This window comes from Urocitellus parryii, chromosome 1 (assembly GCF_045843805.1).
Source record: "Urocitellus parryii isolate mUroPar1 chromosome 1, mUroPar1.hap1, whole genome shotgun sequence".
In the NCBI taxonomy this organism is placed as follows: Eukaryota; Metazoa; Chordata; class Mammalia; order Rodentia; family Sciuridae; genus Urocitellus; species Urocitellus parryii.
The window spans coordinates 249446847-249466705 of NC_135531.1; the positions used below are offsets into that span (position 1 = coordinate 249446847).

At 39.5% G+C, this 19859-nt stretch overlaps 1 protein-coding gene across 5 annotated transcripts in view; it reads left to right on the forward strand.

The window, feature by feature from the left end:
- Spats2l (spermatogenesis associated serine rich 2 like) overlaps positions 1 to 19069 on the forward strand; it is a 161075-nt gene extending 142006 nt beyond the window's left edge. For all 5 annotated transcript variants that reach the window (XM_026399306.2, XM_026399309.2, XM_026399310.2 and 2 more), the window contains 5 exons: positions 3714 to 3772; positions 9706 to 9815; positions 12310 to 12412; positions 15254 to 15471; positions 18190 to 19069. In XM_026399306.2, coding sequence (XP_026255091.1) covers positions 3714 to 3772; positions 9706 to 9815; positions 12310 to 12412; positions 15254 to 15471; positions 18190 to 18585 — 886 coding nt within the window. In that variant the 3' untranslated portion in view covers positions 18586 to 19069. The remainder of the gene's footprint in view (positions 1 to 3713; positions 3773 to 9705; positions 9816 to 12309; positions 12413 to 15253; positions 15472 to 18189) is intronic.
- Positions 19070 to 19859: the final 790 nt, after the last annotated feature.

Consider the following 19859-nt stretch of genomic DNA (forward strand, 5'->3'; position numbering starts at 1 on the left):
TCTGGGCACTCCCACTGCAGTCTGCTCCTCTCCCAGCCACTGGGCATCTGAGGACAGGCCAATCTTATGTCACATGCTTGTATTTCCCCTGGTTGTGTGCATGCCTCTCTCCAAACCTGAGGCTTCTATTTAGAAGCCTTCTAGTTCTAAATAATTTTTCCTGCCAGCATCATTTTCTTCCCTTTCTGTTTTTCACTATTTCACCTGAGTCCTGCAGGTCCTCTCACATTCTTCTCAGCTGTTACAAAAATAATGGAGGCTCCACAAGAGTAAAAGGAATCTTTTTCCTCTTCCTTCCTTCCTTCCTTCCTTCCTTCCTTCCTTCCTTCCTTCCTTCCTTCTTTCCTTCCTTCCTTCCTTCTTTCCTTCCTTCCTTCCTTCCTTCCTTCCTTCCTTCCTTCCTTCCTCCCTCCCTCCCTCCTTTCCTTCCTGTACTTCCAGCCCCCACACCCTTGGCTGGCATGAACAGTCACTCAGCACATATCGTTCAAATGACTGAATGTTTTGTTGCTCTTTCTACTTCTGGGAAGCTGATGCTGTCTACAGTTGAGGCTCTGAGCCCAGGCCTGGAGGAGTTGCCATTCACTGCACACATCAGTTCTTTTTATTTGGATTTCCTCTCTCTGGCATATTCCTGTGTAGCCATCCGAAACCTTGTGAAACTCTGCCTCACTCCACTGGTGAAGAGAATGGAGCCCAAGTTACCTGCAAGTCTCGAGTGACTCTTAGTGCCATCATTTTGTAACCCATAAGTCAGCTCAGGTTGCCCAGCCTTTAAATCCACCGAGTTTTCCTGGCCTCCTGTTCCATGTCCTGAGCAAGTACAAAGCCAGCTCTAAGGGCTGGGGGTGGGTTTCACATTATCACACTCACTAGGTCTTTAGGCTGTGCCTCCTCCTTTCTGTTCCATTTATTGATCCAGATGTGAAACCCAGCCACTTCCTCATGTGTGTACCCCTTCACACATCCAAGCTATCCACAGAACGCATAGTGAGGATATGGGCATCCCGGGCAAGGTCCACAGCAGTCCCCCTCATGATGGCATAGGAAACATTCAGGCTCCTGCAGAGGTTCTTTTGCCCTGCCCAGCCTTCTCACTGAATCAGTCAATCAATCTCTCTCTCTCTCTCTCTCTCTCTCTCTCTCTCTCTCTCTCTCTCTCTCTCTCTCATGTTCTCAGGCAGAGTACCTTAACCATATATTTGTAGTAAGGGCCCTGAGTCCAAAATATCTATGCTTGCTTCTTCTTTCCTGAACAGCTTCTCCATTAGCCTCTGTTTTCCTAAACTGAAATGGAAGTGCCCTAAGAAGGTTATAAAAAAAGCAAAATAACAACAAAAACACACTTGCCTCCATTATAGCTGCATTGGTGAACTTTACAGAGAAGCTCAGTATACCTTATAATCACAGAAACACAAGGCCCATTGACTCAGCCCTCCATTTAATACAGTTGCCAAATATATGCTGATTTGTGCACTGTTGGATTTTGGAAAGAAATACAAGAAACTTATAACATTGAAGACTCCCAGGGAGGGGAACCAAGTAAACTGGAACAGGAGTGGAATAAATACTTCCTTCTCAACATATGCCATTCAGTATCATGCATTTCCTATATTTAAAGCACATTGACGTCCTACCTACGTAATGTCAATAAAGAAGGTGCAGGTTTTCTGATAAACTAGTTACACAACAGTGGTCATATCCAGTGACCTTAAGTCATATGCATCACGGGGAAGCTGATGCTGTCAATGGATGAGGCTCTGGGCCCAGCACTGGAGGATTTGCCACTCACTGCACACTTCAGTTCTTTCCATTAGGATTTCCTGCTTGGAAAGAGCTGCTTCTCAGTCGGTTTGCAGTCATTCTCCAGGTGTTTAGGTAACATGCAGTAGTTGAGGAGCCCCAAACTGCTACAGATACAGCCCAGAGACCACTTATTCCTCTGAAGATATTGCAAAATTCTTAAGAAGAAATACATTTTCAACACTAAATTTGAAAGCACATCTGATGGAGGGAAACAAAATACACCTGGAAAAACAATCTAAATAGTAACAAGGATGATAACTGCAATGTATTGAAGCATGTTGGACATGAGCTTATAATTAAACTATACCAAAAAAAAAAACTCATTGATAATCTTTGGATGATGTTAAGAAATTAATTATAATTTTTAAAAAATATTTTTTAGTTGTCAATGGACCTTTATTTTCATTATTTGTATGCAGTGCTGAGAATTTAACCCAGTGCCTTACACATGCTAGGCAATTGCTCTACCACTGAGCTACAACCCCAGCACCAATTATTATTTTGAAAACTGGTAAATAAAAGGGAGAGTCAAATGTTTATCCTGCTTTTCCTATACAAACTATGCTTCATCATAATCAAATAGCTGCAAGGAAACTTTCTTTTTATAGAAGGATATCAGTAAATATGTAAAGGAGTGATAGAACTTGAATATGGCCATTATGCAAATCCTGTTGATCTAGGCAATGATTATCAATGGATTCCAATAACTAAAAATGAGATGTCCTTTTTATTTATGATAAATTCAATAATTCTATCAGCACACACATAAAGACCAAACACACATAGAAACTATTTTATCTGAAAAAAATATCAAAAACTGAATCTCATCAAACTTCTATATCTAATAACAAATTTGTAGAAAACACAAAAAGAATGGGTTAAATGATATCATGGAGATATAATTAGTATAATTCAGACCTTGGTCAACTTTAGAACAAACAGCCTGGTTTCTTCAAATAAATTGCAAAGGGAATGAGAAATCAGATGAGAGGTTTTAGCCTATGGATTAAAACACAAGAGACAACCAAGTATAATAATCAGGCTTTATTTACTTGGTTTAAACAAACTATTAAAAAGATTTATAGAACAACTGGGGAAATTTGAATTCTGAGTATATATTTACCAATATTAAATTATTCTTAGTGTTTTTAGATTCAATAGTATACATCAAAATGGTCCCCCCCCCAAAATCCCTATGGCATATATATTTATGCTATATATTGGGAAGAAGAAATAAGGAGTTAGTGGTTGGGATGAGAAGAGACAGACTTGGAAAAATAATCACTTATGCAGGTAATATTTTCTCAAAGGACTAACCAAGAAATAAATGAAATATCATGGGGAGAAGTTCATTAGAACCTGGAAGTGCTTGTTTGGGAGAATGAGAAAGGCAAAAATCATATTGCAGAGCATGCAGAAGGATTATCCTGAGTCATATTTGTCAAAGTACAGTCCCAGGACTTTCTGACTCAGAATTGGGCCCACCTCACTCTCTTCTGGCCAGAATCTCAGAGAGTAGAGCACATTTGGCAGCTACAGTCCTTGGTGACCAAGTGCCAGCTTTTCAAATACTGGTGTTTGGAACTTTGGAATGTATAGGGCAAAAATACACCCAAATTTGAATTCAAAGCAGCACAATTCTGAAAGTCTGAAAGCCTTTTTTTTTTTAGATGTGTTGACAATGATTTAATCAGCAGATGTCACTATGTAATCCTTGGGAACATCCCTTCCATGTTGCCTCAGTTTTGGAGAGACAGAGAGTGCTGTTGGCATTGTAGCATAGAAATATTTATGGTAATTTGGTATTTTGTTTAATGAAAATCATTTTTCTCTTACTTCCAGTGCCTATTAAAAGTTTATTTTTGATTAAGCATTCTTTCCTTTTGTTTTTGTTTTGTTTTCCCCAGCATCATTGACAAAGAAGTTTCATTAATGGCAGAAATGGATAAAGTTAAAGAAGAAGCCAGTAAGTAGACATATGGTTATTTGATTAGGTTCCTCCTAACCAGAAGCAATCCATAGGTCAGATTGACAGTGATACTGGATTCTGAGCAGGTTCTAAAATTCACGTTGAAATCCTGGCTCATGTAACCTTAGTCAAGTCACTGATCCCCTGGAAATCACAGTTATATCATTTGGCAGAAGGACAGAGCTGTGGTACCCCCTCAGTGTAAGTGTATGGCAGAATACTCACTCAGTAATTAATGAGTGTCAGTTGGTATTTGAAAGTTCAAGGGGACTTTCTTTCACAGGAAGAACTTACACTTAATCAGATTTAAGGTAACAGTGAATTCAGTATTAAATTTTAAGATATTCATTGTTAAACCTTTATAACTTATTGATCTTGCTATATTATTTATACAGTCATTTTCTTTTTTAGATTCAATTAACTCAAGTATATCAAATTAAATTCCCCTAAAACATTCATCTCATTTGAAACTTAATTCCCTCAACATTTGAAATTTATATGTATAAATATATCTGACTTTTTTAAGCACTTCAAGTGCCTGACAAGACATTCACAACCTTAACAAGCAAAATAGTCCCAAGCTTTTAAGCAACTTGTATAAGATTAATAATTTAAATTTAAAGATATGCTAAATGAAATTTTCTTAAAACACTCCAATTCTGTTTGCAAACTTCATCAAATATGCTGACACCTGCCAACTTAAAACCACAAAAGAAAATCAATTCCATGTTCTAAATTGGAATCACAAGTTAGATTGCTTAATGTACCAAATTCTCTATTTAAATGATGAACACATTCAAAATTATCTTGATTATTGCAAAACTTTTCCTAAATTTAACACAAAATATCAACATTCTTAGCTTGATTTATTTTATTTTATTCATGTTTATGTCTGAACCTTTCAGTGTGGTAAAGTTACTCAATGAGTAGCAGAGCTGATTTGCCTTCCCACACAAGCCCAGGCTCATGGTTAGAAGTTTCAGCGAAGACAAGATTACAGGTGGACATGCTGAGACTCTCTTATTATTGGATACAGTCTTCTATAACAGGACCCCCTAAGACAATATATTTTTCAGATGCAGTTTAGCTTTACACTCCTGTTTCCTAAGCATTTTAAATTCTTCATCCTTACCCACATTTTTTCTTACAAGTTGAATAAATGGCAGTCTGCATCCCCAGCCAGGTTTCAGCTAAATCCCTTTTTCTTTGACTGCAATGTCAAAAAATGTTTAAATAATTTTAAACAATATTTTAGATCTAAAATTTGGCAAGTTTTATTAAAAGAAACTAATATGATCCAGGGTGAAGCTGTGGAATATTTGGGTAGTTATACAATCCTTATAACTGTGAAATTATTTTGTCTTATGAAACTTGTTGATTTTTTCAATAATAGTGGATTATATATATGACATGGGACTTTTGTTTCTTAGGTATGCTTTATTCCAGGTTCATATCCTTATGATAAAAATGCAACAACACAGACTCAAATGATTCTCTAGAAAGTCACTAGCATAACGCTTTCTCAGGGCTTCACAAAAGACCTCAGGTTTTACATACTCATTTTTCCTTCTTGGAAAATTAATGTTAGATGCCAAGGCCTGTGGTATTTGGAGCATCTCTGGAAAGCACCACTGTTTTAAAAATTCCTTCAACCAATAAACATTCATTTGTGTGCTTCCTTACATGCTAAGCTCTGTTCCAGAGTAGGGTAAACAGCAAACAGATAAATGTACAGCCTACACTCACTGAGCTTTCAGGCTAACTGGTTCACTTAAAACTTCAGTAATTGGTGCTGCAGATTCTGGTTTTAGAAATGCCCATAGCCCTGGGAAAACCAGTTTGCTTGTTCTGGAGACAGACAGAACTGAGTCGAAATCCAGCCTCCATACCCAATCGCTGTGTGACCTTGAGCCATTTTGTTAACTTCTCAAAGCCTGAGGTCCCTTATCAGAACAGAAGAAGTAAGAATAGTGTCTATCTCAAATAATTATTGCAAAGATAAAATGAGAAGATGCGTGCTAGACACTTAGCATAGTGTGTGACACAATAGGTATGTAAAAAAGGGAAAAGTTCTTATAGTTTGTCCAGTGCCCCTTAGAGGTCCAAGAAGTTATGCTGCATCTTTCTGGAGACTTGCCTATGTCAATCAGATATCTTCTCCACAATTGAAGGAATGATTGGATTAAGTACCCCACTGAATCAGGGACAAACTGTCTTTGCAATCACCATCTTGAACCTGCTTATCTATGACCGCAACATTATTTTTCCATTTTCTGTACATAGTATAAACCATTTTTCCTCAATTATAACATAAGTTCATATATTCCTCATGGCACCTAGCACAACACTGAGAAGATTGTTGGTACTTCACAAATATTTGTTAAATTAAATATTATAATCAGTTTAGTGTATATAGACTGTGGGATGCAATATTAGTGAACATTAATGTGATTGCAAAAAAAAGAATGAATAAATCTCACTTTGTTGCTAATATTTATAATTACCATTTTGATTATATTAACCATATCAAACACTTCACAAATGTTATTTCATTTGGTCACACAGTAACTCCACAGGGTGTATACAAAAACCTTCTTAGGGTGTATACACATTTTACAGATAGAGAAACTTAACATTGTAGTACTAGAATCTCAAACTTGATCTGTCTACCCAGGGAACTGGGAGGCCTGCCTGCACAGGCATGTTCTTAGGGTGTGAAGTTTACTAGAGATATGGGGAAGAAAAGATCACTTTGTATTAACAGGAAATTTCACTTTGTAAAATGCCAAATTCACAAGAATTTGTCAGGAATAAAAAGAATTTAAAAGAACCTTTGTGCTTAAAGATTCCTTTCTGCTCTGACATTCCCCCACACCCCCAGAATTCTGAGCACACCTGCTGATGAGTATTATTGAAGAAGCCTTAAGATTTTCCCTGGTTCAAGTAATATGAGCCAATCTTCCAATGTGTTCCAAAAACTTGAAGGAATTTATAAATCCTATTGAGAAAATGGATTTCAGCATACCAGATACTGTTTATAAAAGTGCATAAATAATATTAAGTTCTGCACACAGTAAAAACCTAAGCTGTATGGAACTGTCTCCCTCTACAGATTTCTGAAAGGATGGTGCTTTCAAAACATACTTATTATTCTATTTTAAATTACAGGATCAATGCATCTTAAGATCTGATCTGTTTTTGTTTTTGCTTTTTGTTTCTGTGATTGATGTGTTTGAGGTGAAAATGTTTGCCCCTAAAGAATATTGGCTTTAGATCTTAACTTTTAAGGCTTTTTTTCATAATGAAAGGCTTTGAAATGTTAATGAGACTATATGTAAAACGCATCCCAACACTTGCTGATGCAAAGTATTCATTTTCGTGCACATTTGCATGAATTTCAACTCAGAATTTATTGGTGATCTTGCACCTGCATTCCCATTTTAGGGCCCATTTATATCTATTTCTAAAAAATCTTATGTTTGGTGTGAATGCCCAAGTTCTACATAATCAAAAAGAACAATGACCCATAATTGTCACCAGTCCCACAAATGATCCATTAAGAAAAGTCAGATGTGCTTATCGGAGCAGTCACTCAGGATCTACTGACTGACCCCTTTACTAACTATACTAACTGCTTGTCAAGTCTGGGTCTTCAGAATTTATTTTATTGTACTTTGCAAGATGAAAATATTTCATTTCGTCTTTTTACTCAAGAAGTTAATTTTAATGTTGAATTGTAATGGCAAGGAAATTAATAAATAACCATTCAAAGGTATGGGTCCTCGATGTTCTTAAGTGGTCCCTGGACCCTAGGAACTTCAATCCTTCATTAGATATTTCTTTCAAATAATGGACTTGTTAATTCACTGAATCCTTCATTCAGCAAGCATGGTGGGCACTCTCTGTGTACCAGGTACTCGGCACCAAACACAAAGAACTGCATGGATCATCAGTCTGCATTATAGTTCCATGAATGACTAAAGACATTGACAAGCAGGTAACATTAATCTGCTGAGAGGCACAGGTGAGAAGGTACCATGTTCCATCTAAATAGGGCTTTGGCTCTTCTGCTTTAGCCAGTTGCTGACTAACTGTAGCCAGAAATTCCAGTATCTTAAGAGACACCAGAAATCTAGCTTTCAAGTGGAATTTCCTAATATTTAAATGTGAGCACTTAATTTGTAGAAGTAATGTGTGGGCCAAACAAAACAAGTCCTCTAGCCAAAAATGATAATGGATCACCTTTTTGTGACCTCTGATCTAATTGGATAACCTGAGACATCATTCAGTAATACATTAACCACATTGAGATGAAAATTCCTTTACACTCCTGGACAATTTTTTTACAAGCTCTTCTATATCCCGAAAGACCATCAGGCATGTTTTTTCTTTTCTTAATTTGTATTTTTAGTTATACATGACAGTAGAATATATTTGACATATCATACATACATGGAGTATAACTTCCCATTCTTGTGGTTGTACATGATGTGGAGTTACACGGGTCATTTATTCATACAGGAACAGAGGAAAGTTATATCTGATTCATTCTACTGTTTTTTCTATGTGGTACTATAAGGGAGCTCAGGTAAATAACCAAAGCTTAATTGGTATATCTTGGCAGATGATTAGGCTTTATGACTTGTAGATTAATTATTTTATTGACTTCTCAACATTGATTAAACATTGACATTAGTTTAAAAAGTTAATGTCCCTCTGAAGAACGGTTTGTGGTTTGCAAGGAATCTTAACTCTCCATGGATTCTGTACTTTTCAGATTTTCGAGGGGACTGCTATTTGACATTTTATATATTAAGAACTCTTAAAATCAGAAATCATATTGTTTGGCTCCAAATGAACACCCTGAATCTGGTCTTACAAAGCAATTGGTCCTTGTTCAAAAAGAATAGAATATGAGTTCAACATACATGACATCTTACAGGGTTCCTATTTTCTTAGAACTCAAAATGCTGTCCAAAGGGAATAAAAGCAATTCACATATGATGAATTGGAGATCTCAGGTCTATTTATTGAAACATGAAACTTCATATGTAAATCCCACCTAATGTGTTTATATTTGTTGCTTCTGTTCCATAACCTTTTGGGAAATGCGTATACACAGTTTAACCTAGGGGTGACTACATCCCTCTGAATCTTTAGTTCATCTGACAGAGATGGGGAAGTATGGCACCAGAGAAGTCCCCAGTGTCTTCTTTACACGTTCAGATGTTAAAGAGTTCACACAAATCCGGTTCAAGCTGGATTGACTCACCCTTGAAATTTTTCCACTGGGGACTCTTATAACAAAGACATAAGATCCTCTGTCTGGAACTTCCCTCTGTTTGCAAAATGGAAATATATCTGCAGAGCATCAAAAGCAGAGGCATTTTTCAGCCCACAAAAAGCTAATAAAGTAAAACTTTTATATCTGTGTGCCAGTAACACAGCTAGTTACCCTAAGTGAGTATGTGTTAAAATTTAGAAGGTCTGGTGCTGCTGGAAATTAAGGTACAGCACATACAGAAGAATGGATTTTGCTCAGTGGACTCCCTAGCTTTGCAATATGGTTCTGATGGGATTTTAATGTGTCTTTTTTCAGAGATAGTTGTTCTGGGTAACTCACACATTGAAAGTTCCAAATTAAGCAAGTGACATCAGATGCTAATGGAGAAAATGAAGAAGAGGAATGTGGGTAGATGATGAATCAGAAAGGACCAGGTTTAGTTTGGGGATTAGTGCATAAGGATGCAAGGAAATGGGTTGTTGGTGAAGGGCATCAAAGATGAACCCTCTGTAGTGACCAGCTCAGAAAAGATAGTTGTTGGTCCAACGAAGTCATCTGTCTGTAGAGGGAGAACTAATTCCAAGAAATTCTGTCACTTAATGTTTAAATCTCTGGCCCTAACGCATTATTCCATCTTACTTGGCAGTGGAAATCCTGACTGCACGTCAGAAGAAAGCAGAAGAACTAAAGAGACTTACTGATCTAGCCAGTCAGATGGCAGAGATGCAGCTGGCTGAACTCAGGGCAGAAATTAAGGTCAGTTCTGAAATGTCCCAGCCTGAGCCTGAGATCTGATCACCATTATGTTTGTTTTGCATGCACAGGGTGCTGCTCTCCGCAGGCCTATCACCATATACCCAGCTCTCTTTCAAAGGGTTGAAATGCAAAATACAGGAGAACAAAGAACCACCTAATCACTATATTTAAGTATAATATGACCTGAAGGGATATAATACTACAAAGGAGAGATACAAGCTATTTTCTTAGTCGGTAGGAACTGACCCAAGTAAAGTGTACTCAACCATGAATTATAGCCAGAATGGGGAACATTATTTTCACACTATGTAATTTGTGTGTGTGTTTATAAACACACACTCATCTAAGCACACCCTAAGTATGAACTCAGTGTAACAGTAGGGATTATAAAGCAATCTGTGTACACTCCTTTCTCCTTTTCAAGCTTAATTGCCTTTTTATGAATCTTATTACCCACAAATGTGTATTTATTAGATTTCTTTTTCCATTGCCAGCAACAGAAATGACCCTGGCTAACCTCAGGAACAAGTAGAACTTGACAAAATGTCAAGGATAGGTCACCAAATCAGAGTGTGGTCTGAAGAACTTGGACCTAAAACTAAGCAAAACAAACAAACAAACAAACTAGGGTGGCTGGAGTCATGTGGGAAACAAGCACTCCCAGATTCTGTCTTCTGGACACCCTGGGAGTGAGTGACCTTCAAACATCATTAGCCCTGGAGCCACCTTCCTTGTTTAAATATCTCAGAGAAAGGCACTGATTATCCTCCATTTGGACCACATCTATAATTTGGCCAAGAGTGAATGTGACACCTTGATTTACAGACCTAATGAGACTGTGGGTCATTTAAACAGCATTGGAATTGCCCAAAGGGGAAGTGGTTGCCAGAAAGGCAAGGACAAGTATTCACAACCAAGTGGGCAGTTTATAAATTCCTCTTTTTCACTCAATAAACTAAATAAACACACACATGCACTCCACCTTTTACCCACCTCTAGGAAACCAGAGTCATTTTAAGAGAATTGCTGCTACTTTGGAAGAGTATCTGCTCATCTAGGTGTAAACTGGTGGAGTGTGACCGAAAGCGGCAAGTGACATTTTGGACCCCTCCATCCTGGTTAGACATGAAAGGGAGATCATAGGGAAGGAGATGAGAACCAAAGCCTTAGGGTGTTTCCCTGTCTTCTCTATTCTGGTCTTTGCTGCCTCCTACCCAGCCTGTTGCTATGGCCACCAGACTTTCTGCCCCCACTGTCTCCCTCTAGCCAATCCTCCATCCTAAATTCAGAGTTATCCCTCAAAGCATATCTGGGCTTTCCTGGTATGATCCTTCCCTCCGTCTCAGAATAAAATTCACAAGTGGACTGCAATATATATTTCAATTCCCCCTATGAAAATCCCAAGTTGTTAGAACATCAGGTGAGTAATATGAAATTGCAGCTTCCTGGTCTATTGAAATCATGTCTTCTTCCAAGTTTCATTTCTACCTTTCAAAATTCCACTCATATAATGGGTAGTAACACAGGCTTTGGAGTGAAACAGTACAGCTCCAAAATTTCTACATCTTTGAGGAGAAAGTATGTACAGCCTTAGATTCTTAGAATTCCATTTCCTCCATCTATAAAATAAAGATAATAATAATCCTGATTTCATAATAAGGTGACCAGATGAAAGTGCACTCATCTGTTAAGAATCTGATCAGTGTCTGGTAAATGTTCAATATTTTTTATAATGTTCCAGCTCAAATGCTCCCTCTTGCATAACTATTTCCCTATTCCCTCAGTAGGAGATCATTTCTTCCTCTTTTATATTACTAAAGCACCAACTTTATTCTACCTTGTATTTAATGATATCTCTTCACCTGCCATTAGGTAAACTCCCTGGTAAACTCAAGGAGGGACTGAGTCATAGTTATTTCTGCATAGTTATTTCTCACTCTGTCATCTACACATAGATCTTTAAATTTTAAATTGAACTTTAAATGAATTGGAAAATAATCTCTTTTCCACTTCCTATATAACAGCACTTGAAATTCCACCATTGAAGATGTTTTCTAGATACTGAAGGTTCTTTGGACTTCCTGGTTCCCTCTTAAAATAGGAATGGGTGTCTAGGAAAGATGATGTGTTTTCTCTTGATGGTTAATACCTTTGTAGGCCCTTGGCCAAACTAGGAAGCCTCTGCCAGAATATAAGTCAGAAAATTGTTCTAGCAAGGAGCACTAAAAGGTTAAATAGATGACTCCAGATGGACATTTTTCTGCATCACAGTTTTGTCTAAGCCTAGACAGGGGAAAGATAAAACCCATATGTATTCCCAGAACAAGGTGATCATGGTCAGGTAGGGCAGACCAAGACTGACTCCATGGAGCCTCTCTGATGCCGCTCACACAGCACCATCAGCAGGCACTGGAAGAGCAGAGGGAATAAATGTGCAGGTGTCTCAGTCATTTCTGTGATCGTGAAGCTCCTGCTTTACTTTTCTTTCCTCCAGCACTTTGTCAGTGAGAGAAAATATGATGAAGAGCTGGGGAAGGCTGCCCGATTCTCCTGTGACATCGAACAGCTGAAGGCCCAAATCATGCTCTGCGGAGAAAGTGAGTTTTGCATACTTGCTAAATAATTCTGTGTGAGTAAGCTTGGTGCTATTTGGAATTGATATTGGAAATGTCAGGTGTACAGTCCCCCAGCGGGGCTAAAGTGAGGTCTAAAGAGATTTAATGATCTAAGGTCATGACACAAGTCACTAGAAATGTCAAGATTTGAACTTAGACTCTTCAAATGCCACTGCCCATCAGTAAATCCCTAGGATTTATTATGAGGAACAGAACAGGTCAACTGGTTTATACCTTTTGCAAACTTTTCCTGAGCACCGCCAGATAAACTGCTCCTCTGATTTCAGAAGGCCCTGGTCTACAGAGACTGTTCTGCAGAGAGTGTGAGGTCCTCATCAGTCTGGAAACAATCAGCTATTGTTGTGCAGGGCCCAGCTGTCCTGTGCGCTGCTCTGCAGTTCCCTGAGCTCCCCGCCTTCTCCCCTGGTTTCCTCTGCTGAGTGAAACCTGCAGATAATGAAAGACCTCACTTCAGCCATTAGCTTTAGTCTTGTTTCCTATTAAGCTTTAATTAGAGCAGCTAATGTGCAACAAAATTGGCCGCTACTTTTCCCCCTACTCCAGCCCACCCACAAGGGGAGATGGAAATGAGCTCTAATGTGATTTTGAGGAGAGCCACAAGGAGGAAAGAAGGACGAGTGAGGGACAAGAACAATCCACAGTTTCACAGTCAACTGAAAAATTGAGATTGAGCTGCACTTTTCTTTTAAGTGGAAACTGCTCACCCCCACCAAATGTAACAATAATTAACCTGATCTAAAAATTATTGAACTAATATTAAATAGAACATGACATCATTTGGGGGTATTCTTTATATTTTATTCACATATGCATGTTGTAATATCATTAACTGTTTTATATGCTCCATTCATATGTAATAATACAATGCATTTTTGCCTCTTCAAAATAGATAGTAGTCATTTTCCATATCAATGTATTCAACTGATCACTTATTTAAATATAGTTGATGTAACCAGTCCTCTGATGTAGCATCCAAGTTGCTTCCAGTTTTTACCATTAAAACAGAAATATTGCAGAGCATCCTTGTTCACACATCTTTCTCAATTACCTTTCTGATTGCACTGCTTTAAAATTATTTTTTCCTTATAGGCTCTCTCCCTTACAAAAAATCAACCTATTTGCCATTCTCCATCCCTAGCTTTTACATACAACCCAGTTCACAGTTGGAATTTTTTGTTGTTGTTTTTGTACCAGGGACTGAATACAGGGCTGCCTAACCACCAAGCCACAGCCTCAGCCCTTTTTTATTTGAGACAGGGTCCCATTAAGTTGCTGAGGGCCCCTCTCTAAGTTGCTGATTGGCCTCAAACTTGGAATCCTCCTGCCTCGGCCGCCCTAGTCCCTGAGATCACAAATGTACGCCACCACGCTGGACTCACGTTTGGAAATTTAACTACCCATCCCAGTTTCCACTTCAGCAGGATGATGAGCAAGATCCTAATGCTGAGTGACTCTCACCCGTCTCAGGTGGGGTGGTAAAGTTTTACCCATTCTCCTTCCAGTGCCATCCAATGGGAGAAACCTTCCCTTACCAGATTACAAAGTCCCAATGAAAGAGCCTCACCTGTTTGTGTCCCTCACAAGGCCCTTTCCATCTTGGCTTTGTTGAGAGCACATTGATAGCCCACAGCTAATGAACTGGAAGTAGCAGTCTCCAAGCTATAGGAAATAATGACCCCACACCACTGAATCTGATGAGTCATGCCAATAGCCCCAAAGTGCTGTCTCACCTTAACTATAAGATGAAGGGACTGGCCCCTCTCCTTTCCATTTCTACTGTTCTGTGATCCCTACTAGTCACTCCTAATCCCCTTGCAGAATGCTAGGATTAAGTCTGATCCAACAAAGGTAGCAGAGAAAATTGCTTTTAAAAATTGGTGACAATTTTAAGATTCAGAGAAAGGTCTTGCTGTCCGGCCTGGTAGTCAAATCCTGGTGAGCTGTGAGAGAGAAGTCACAGCTTTATCCTTGAATTGATTCCCTCTGGCCCAATTCAGCATAATCACATAGAAATCATCCTGTCAGAAACCACCACTTTCAAAACCAGTGGGAATGGCAATAATAAACGTTGAACAGAACTGCCTGCACCCTGAGCCTGAGCTCTGAGGGGGGTCCACCTGATCAGCCTACCTTGCCTGCAGCATTGGAAATGGTGCAGATCCACAGTGGAGCTAAGAAAGGATTGGATAATGTAGCTCTATTAGAATTTAAAGGATGCATCAGGGACTGGCAGGCCTGACCCAATGGCAAGGGGATATGCAAGAGCCAGAATGACAAGATTCCTAACACCTGACATGCTCCTGTTCCCATGCTCTCAAGACATCACAGCTCTGACAGCCGAGTGTCTGCATGCATACCTTTTCATCTGTGTGTCTCCCAGACTCGCTAGTCCAGGGATCTGACAAGGGTGGCAAGAATGGGTTTGGTAATGGGAATCTACAAGGAAGAAGGCATTTGCAGACAGGGCCAGAGAGGGAACCTCAAGGTTTCATTATCTCTCTTCCTTTGGTAATTCTTGACCTAAAGAATAATATTTAAGCTGCTCAGATAAGTTTTATTTCCTACAAATGTCTCCCAACTTGGATGATTATGCTGTAATTAATTTAGTGATTCTCACAGGAGAAACTGAGTGGTCTCTCAGCACTGAGGTACCCTTTCAAATGACATCTTCGAAAAACAAAACCTTGCCTTAATGTTTGTACAGAGCTCCTGCCAGTTCCTTATCCTCTAGTGCTTCCTAATGGTGTCTCCGGCAGCAGTGTCCCCACTCTGTGCCTAACACCAAGCTCTTTCTTGTTGCAGTCACACATCCAAAGAACAACTATTCCTCAAGAACTCCCTGCAGCAACCTGCTGCCTCTGCTGAATGCTCATGCAGCAACCTCTGGGAAACAGAGTAACTTTACCCGGAAATCCAATCATAACAAGCTCTCTGAGGGTAAAGCAGCAAACCCAAAAGTGGTGAGCAGTCTTCCCAGCACCACCGACCCTTCTCACCAGGCCATGCCAACCAACAAGCAGGTAAGCTACTGGTGGGGGCCTTTTGACTGCCTGCAGGATCCCTGCAGACACTGTCACAGGGAAAGAAACCATCCATTTCCAGAGGAAGAAAACAGCAACTGCTAGATGCTGAGTTCCCAGGGGTTCCTCCCAAACTCCTTTACCCGCAGCAGCACTGCCTGGTTCCACAGGACTCCCCTAGTCCATCCGGTCTACCCTTCCTAGGCTTTTCCCATGGGCAAGAATCTCATGCAGATGGACATTAGCAGATCCAGAGCAGGTCCACCTACATGATGAGAAGACTCTTCTCACTCCCTTGATTGCCACCATACTCAGGTCCCCATTACTGGCCTACATGTGGAAGGGACCCACACAGCCACAGGAACAAGATTCAGAACCAGGCCATTGAAACCATTGGTGCCATGAAAACTGGTGTGTGGTTTTTCTTAAAGATAATTTGATTCCCACTTATGTTTAGTTTATCAGTAAAAGGCCAAAGTTAGTATAAACTTCTCTTCCTCTCTTGGGATTTTAGTATAGGAAAACACATTTCAAAATGCCATTATTCACTACTATCCACCATGGCCTCTAGTTTCCAAAGGGTAATATTATTTCTCTCCTGCTTTTCCACTCTACCTTTGAAAGGTGGTTTCTACCTTATGGTTAGAGAATGAACAAGGAATGAGATTTAGTGATACAGAGGTTGGGCATGCTGTAAAGACACCCTTTGTGATCTGTAAAAAAAAAAAAAAAAAAATTCCCCCTAAAATGCTGGTTTTCTAATCCATGGCCTGTTGAGTCTTGTTTCGGTCTTTTAGAGTTCCCACTAATAGCACTGATTGGAATTTCTCAGATCCTGAATATCTTCATAAACTTAAAAGTAGCACTTCAATGAGGAGCATTCTGTTTCTTCATAGGTTAAAGATCATAAGCAAGTCTGTTTTACTTGTAGTCTAAATGCATCTTCATCTCTCCTACTCCTTGCTCATTATTGAACACCATGTTAAAATTTATATCTAACATTTAGAGCAAGAGTTTCTCTTTCACAATTTCTTAAAAACAAAGGAAGCCATATGAGATGCTATGATGTAGATAATCCTCCTGCTCACTGTTTTAGCATTTTAGATAATGGCTCCTATAAGTTGAAATATTCTTATAAGTCTAAGCCAGAACACTGTAGACTGGGCAAGAAGAGACATGGTACTTGAAAATAACTCTTTCCAGCCCTCCCCAGCCTCACCCTCCCTATAGAGTGGAGGGGTCATTGAACAAAGGAGACATGGCCACCCAGAATCTGCACTCTTGTCTTCTATAACATGCTCCGAGGATTTGAACTCTGGGAATTCTTTTCTCACATGGGCTCAAGCCTGTTCTCAGGGTCTGTTTGGACTACTTCCCTGGATATACAGCCTTGAGGGCAGACCACACTACCAGTTTATATACCTATAAGTCCAAAGGGTATGGTTGTGGGACTGGGGTGAGCTTAGGTATGGTGCTAGCGTGTCCACATTCATATGTGCAAGACACCCTCACAGCATGAGACAGAGCCAGAGGTAGGAGGAGAACACTCAGATAGATGCCATGTGGGCCTGAATTTATACTCTTGCCCTGGGCCCTGGATTAGGGGTTAGTGTGCCCTAAATCTGTACCAAGTAGTCACTGTGCACAAATCAAGAACTTTATATTCTTGTAACTCATAGAATCACGTTTTAATATAGAGGTTTGATTTTTAAAACGGATCCATGTTCATGTAATAACCAACTTATGAATTTTGTCAGGAGATAGTACATCAAGGGGGAATGGCTCCACCATTTTCTCACTGTAGACCTTTAGCAACTTTCTTAAACCCATGATCCTCATCCATACAATGAAGCAAGTAACAGCAACTATCTTCAAGGGGGATATGATGATAAACAAGACAACACATGGTGAAGCACCTCCCCAATGCCTGGCACTCTGTAATCATTCCATAAATGTTGGCTTTTATTCACCTCAAGAAGTCCAGAAATCTTTCACCTCTATAGGGACAGACAGGCTTAATCCATTGCTTCCTAATTACTCATCTGTTTATGTTCCTGGATGTTGATCAAAAGGCATGATTTTTTTCAGTATAAGGCTTCAAAATTGGTTAGCTTACAGCTACAAAAAGTTTAGAAAAAGAACTAATTGCCTCTGTGAAAATACATGTTACCTCCTCATTCCACCACAATGTACCAAATATACCTCATCTCTATATTTGCCCAAAGTAATAGTTCAGAGCTATGGTAATGCTTTTTTGAAATAAAATAGAAAACTGCTTTAGAGAAGAAAAATTATGGAGAATTTTACTTTTTTCTTCCTACATGTGATTAGAATCCATATACATGGGCTATATAGAACATCTCAGAAACTATCATGGCAGAGAATCACCATTGCCCTGCCCTGTGTACATTTCATTTTGTTGTGTTTTAAGCATACTTTATTGGTTTTATTTGGCCTGGGTTTTTATGTTGTGCTTCTTAGGCTCTCTTTCAACATCGGTAATTTTCTTGCAATTCCATTTACAAGATGGGCCACATTGTGCTAAGGATTTTATTAGCTTGATGTCATTTGCATGTTGCCGTATTCTTCTGAGGCATTCTTTGGGGATGTGAAAAGCTTACCTGTGGCTTAGAGATTTGGTTTCCCTGTTGTCTACTGGTATCATCTGTGGTTTGCTAGCAGCTGACGCTGACACTAATCTCTTTTCTTTTTTGGCAGAATGGACCTTCTAGCCAAAGACGAAGATTTAATCCACAGTATCATAACAACAGGCTAAATGGGCCAGCCAAGTCACAGGGCATTGGAAATGAAGCTGACCCCATGATGAAGGGCAACAACCGGCATGATCACAGAAGACAGCCGCACAATGGTTTCCGTCCCAAAAATAAAGGTGGCACCAAAAATCAAGAGGTCCCTTTGGGGACAAAGACCCCAGAGGCCACAGCCCATTCTGAAAAGCCCCGGCGAAGGCAGCATGCTTCAGACAACTCAGAGGCCAGGCCTTTCCGGGGCAACGTCGGTAGGGTTTCACAGTGCAATCTCTGTCCCACGAGAATAGAAGTTTCCACAGATGCCACGGTTCTCTCAGTCCCGGCTGTGACGTTGGTGGCCTGAGCTAGGAGAGAAAAGAGCAGTTTTCACTCAGTTTTGGTTCCCTGCCCGAGGTGCTGACCCAATTCGCTGCCAAAAGAGAGTCAATCAGAATATACAAACCCTGTATGGTTGTGTTATCCTCTCTTAATCATTTTTACTAATTCTAATACTCGGCTCTAGCTTGCTTCATAACTTTCATGGCTTTGCTTGATCTGTTGACGCTTTTTCTCATCAAGATTTTGCAGCATTTAGCCAGGCAGTATTTACTCATTTGTTAGGAAAATCAAGATGTGGCTGAAGATCTGAGGCTCAGTTAGCAACCTATGTTGTAGCGGTGATGTCAATCCATTGATTGTCTTTAGAGAGTTAATGTTGAAAAAAATTCTTAATGAACAGACAAACATGATCTGCTGAAGACACATGCGCCTTTGTAGAATTTAACATCTGGTGTTTTTCTGAAAAATATATATATATACATATATTGCTTTATTTGAAACAAATTAAAATATGCTGCATTTGACACCTGGCTCATTCTTTTATTGATACCTTATTTTTGAACGTTCTCGGTAGTGTTTTCAAGAAAACTTGAGGTACTAGAGTCTTCAGTGCAAAGCTCTGTACAATGTTGTTTCTTGAACAAGCACCCTTTCAGAAAAAAATAATACTTCTTTCATTTACATTATAAATAGATGAATACATACCACAATCTTCTTTTAGACACCATGTGGCAGTTGGAGACCTGGGGTTCAAGTAAAGTAACCCTCGGCTCTGGCTACTTAAACTGATAAAGAGAATGTATTGGTTGAGTCACAAAAAGTCTAGTTTATCAGGACACCAGCTCCTTTCTCTTGATTATCTCAGCTCCCTCTTCCTCCTTAGCTGACATTGTATTGAAAATGGTGGCAAATGACCACCTTCATATGACTCAGTTCTGTCCCTGACACTATCCAGAAAAGAAAACCTTTCCAGGTAGCTTCTACATGGAGCAAGTAATCTTCTCAGAACTCTCAACAAAGGTCTTGCACACTGTTGTTCATAAGTCCATCCAGGGGATATACTAATTAGCACAGACTAATCAGAGCCCACCCCTGGTGCCAAGATGGGACCAGCTCCCAAAAAGCACTTTGGGCCATATAGAGAAGGGCTACCATTTCCTTAGGGAGAGAATGGCACTGGGTGGCCAAAACTCCAAAGAGCCTGATTCCCCTATCTTTGCAGGATTTCCATTGCAGTTACATGTGTCCTACAGATTTGTTGGCGACTTTCAAGGACAAATACTGCTTTTCAGCTCCATG